The sequence below is a fragment of the Eimeria mitis genome, genomic scaffold (assembly GCF_000499745.2).
Source record: "Eimeria mitis Houghton genomic scaffold, Emh_scaff2907, whole genome shotgun sequence".
Lineage (NCBI taxonomy): Eukaryota > Apicomplexa > Conoidasida > Eucoccidiorida > Eimeriidae > Eimeria > Eimeria mitis.
Window position 1 is genome coordinate 1 of NW_013571247.1, and position 3,547 is coordinate 3,547.

General features: G+C 56.8%; 1 protein-coding gene across 1 annotated transcript in view; it reads right to left on the reverse strand.

Moving 5' to 3' along the window:
* Window positions 1-477: 477 nt before the first annotated feature.
* EMH_0060150 (uncharacterized protein) overlaps window positions 478-3,547 on the reverse strand; it is a gene marked incomplete at both ends in the record, with an annotated part of 6,449 nt that continues 3,379 nt past the window's right edge. Inside the window, 3 exons of the mRNA XM_013497761.1 lie at window positions 478-525; window positions 669-1,316; window positions 2,084-3,389. Coding sequence (XP_013353215.1) covers window positions 478-525; window positions 669-1,316; window positions 2,084-3,389 — 2,002 coding nt within the window. The remainder of the gene's footprint in view (window positions 526-668; window positions 1,317-2,083; window positions 3,390-3,547) is intronic.

The following is a 3,547-nucleotide window of genomic DNA, read 5'->3' on the forward strand; positions in this document are numbered from 1 at the left end:
GCTGCTGCTGCTGCTGCTGCTGCTGGGATGCGTAGGTCCGGTACACTGGCCGAGCGTGTGCTGCGGTGGTGAAAGGGTGGGGTTGTTGTTTGTATGTCTGTTGGATTGGGGCTGCATGCAGCAGTATGCATGCAGTCTTCGGGTGTATCTTCAGCTGCAAAAGGATCAATCTGGTGGCTAGCAAGCCCCGAAGTAAGAAAACAAAACTGCTCCATAAAGTTAAACACCTTAAGGAGACACCTGCGTGTGTGTGTGTTGAGGGGGGGGTCCCCTTCAGGCCTCTGCTGCAGCAGCGCGCGCAGCAGCAGAGACAAAGCCACCACAGACTTGCTGCCGAGGGTTAGTGCTAGTGCCTGCAGCTCTGTCCACTCTAGAGACGGAGACACCACATGACCAGCAGCAGCAACCTGATGAAGAGTACCCTGGACCACTGGTGACAGCAGCAGCTCGGAGACTGCAGCAGCAAGAGCCTCACACTCACCAAAACCCAGACCCGAAACAGCAGACAAGTGTAAGCATGAAGTACTAACCAGCCAGGGTAAACCTAATACCCCCTCATCCACTGCAGCAGCAGAAGCAGCAGCAGCAGCAGCAGCAGCAGCAGAAGACGAAGATGCATGCATGGGGTTGGGGCTTGAACTTGTATAGAAAGGGGGGCCCCCTCGTACTCCACTGTATGCAGCAGAAGGATGTATAGCGTCTGGGTCTGTGCTGCCGGGGGGCCTCTGTCTCTCCGCTTTATCTATCAACTCCTGCAGCTCCCCATACCCACTACAGTCACAACAGAGAACCCCAAGAGCAGCAACACCACGACGACAACACTGCAGCATCTCCTGTTTCATTCTTGCTGCTCTCTGCTGCTGCTGCTGATAGGGACAGGGGCGCAGCCCCGTGCTTGTCTGTCTCCTCGGCGGCTCGCATGCACTCTCCCTTCCTTTTATATCATCCCCCTGCAGCAGCATCTGCTGCTGCAGCTGCTGCTGCAGCTGCTGCTGCAGCTGCTGCTGCAGCTGCAGCTCTCCACTTGGTTCTCTATAAAAAACTGCAGCAGCACGGTCCCTCAGGCCCCGGGTAAGAGGCAGCTGGAGGCTCTCTCCCCGCATAAAGAAGGTACGGTGTGTGTCTTCATCATCTGCGTTGTTTTGCTGCTGCTCTTGCTGCTGCGTGCTGCAGCAGAGGCCCTCAAATATACTTCCTAGGGCCCCTGTACATAACTCTATAGCCAGTGTTAGCTGCTGCAGCGCGCTGTGTCTCTCCCCCCGCAGCAGCAGGGGGGCCTCGGGGGCCTGCAGCACAGCTTGATAGAGACGGAGACTCTGCATAACCAAAGGGTGTAGACGTATAGAGCGTAGAGTTTGTTGAGAGAGAGGTCTGGGGGTGTTTGCGAGTGTGTGGGGTGTTGTGTGTTGATGGTTCCCGATCCCGATCCCGATCCCCCCAGCTCCGCTGCCGAGAGTGTGTTGCTGATGGTGGGGTTGTTGTGGGGTGTCTGGGTCTGTATACTGTAGAGTAAAGTCTGGGCCACCATAGACAAGAGNTGGTGGGGTTGTTGTGGGGTGTCTGGGTCTGTATACTGTAGAGTAAAGTCTGGGCCACCATAGACAAGAGTGAGGGGGTCTTGTAATACAAAGACAAGGTTCATTCGTCTCCTTTGTTGTATTTGTGAATGTTGATCATAGAAAACTTCTAATACAGAGCCAATACTTTCTCCAGCAACATGTAATTCTGTATGAAGACAACGTTGACCATTGGTCTGGTCATCTACAGAAAATTTTACACTCAAGTAATCTCCAGGCTGATATGATACTGTAGTAGCAAACACATCACCCCAGAAAGGGGGACAGCTGCTAGTACGAAACCCCACAACATCGTTTCTCTCAAATATATCTTGTGCTGCAGACAGCACGCAGTCTGCTGGGGCTACAGTAACCCCAAACCTCCCCGCTGACCAAACCCTAAACCCTATAACATCTGCTGCTTCTCCTGGCTCTACCTGCAGTGCTGGGAATGTAAGAGGGGCCCTACATAGAGCAACCCCACCAAGCTCACGAGCCCGTAACACATGCAGTGTGCGCCCGTGTACCTCCGCGTGAAACTCATCAGAGGGGAGACTGCATAGAAACACCTCAGACTGAGGCAAAGCAGCAAAGTCACCATCATCATCTCCCCCTGCTGCTGCTCCTGCTGCTGCTGCTGCTGCTGCTTCGGATGCTCCGCTTGCTGCTGGTGCTGCTGCTGCTGCTGCTGATGATGATGGACCTGCTGCAGCAGATACTGCAACAGGAACCACACCCAACCCTCCAGCAGCAACTGCAGATGAAGAAGAAGAGGAGGGATCAGAAGCAGAAACACCACCTGCTGCTGCTGCAGCAGCAGCAGCAGCAGAAGACCACGCGGACCCCACATCCTGCTGCCTGGGTAGCCCCTCCCCCCGCGGCTCTGCTGTCTCTGTCAACGCGAGCAGGGGGCCCTCTGTACCCGTTGGGGGCCCCTCTAGGGGCCCCAGGGGGCCCCCCATATCCATATCCTGTGGGGACTCCTCATGCAGCTGCAGCAGCGGGCCCGCTGCATGCAGCAGACTACCCAGGCTCACCGGCTGCAGCGGGGGCAGCAGCCTGCAGGCCCCCTCAGCACTTTCCCTAGAGAAGAGGCGCTGCCCCCCCCCTGCCCACATGCTGCCTGGGGCCCCGAATATACCCCACGAGCCCGCAGAACCACCTGCTGCTGTTGCTGCTGCTGCTGCTGCTGCTGCTGCTGCTGCTGCTGCTGCTGCACCTGTTGCAGAGCCTGCAGGGGGAGGAGCCAGACGACGCACACACTCTGTGAGGAGCTCATACAGCCGCGCCTTCACCGGCAGCGTGCGTAGACAAGCCTCGAGGTGTACAGGCAGCTGTCTGAAGTGAGTGAAGAGGGTCTTCAGCAGCAGCACAGCAGCAGCAGCAGATGCACGTACACACCGCAGCAGCAGCACCAGGATTCTATCTATAAGCCTCTCCGTAAACAAAACCTTCTCGGGCCATCCAGCACAAGGGGAGCAGCAGTACCCCTCATCCTCTGCTGCAATTGAGGCCCTTTCCCCCATGCTGCTGCTGCCTTCACTTGTAGCTCTGCTTGTGTTTGCTGCTGCTGCAGCTTCTGCTGCAGCAGCAGCAGCTGCTTCTGTTGCTTCTATATCTCTCTCTCTCTCCCCCTCACCGCGCCCCAGACAGCCAGTAGAGCTCCGCGTCCATACAGGGTATACATCGCCCCCCCCCCTCAACCCCAGGCTGCTGCTGCGGCGTATGTCTCTTAGGGTTTGTGTCTGCAGCTCACACAGCCTCTGCACCACCAGCAGACAAAGCTTCAGGGCCTCAGCAGCAACTGCTGCTCCCTGCATGCTTCGCTGCATGCTGCGCTGCAGCAGCACAGAGGGGGTTGGTGACCCCCCGGTGAGTGTTTTCTTAGAGCTACCCCCTGTATGTATAGCAGCTCCATCAGCAGCAGCAGCAGCAGGAGAAAAAATACCAGCAGCAAACATTCTCCCCCCATCATCATACACCTCATCAGG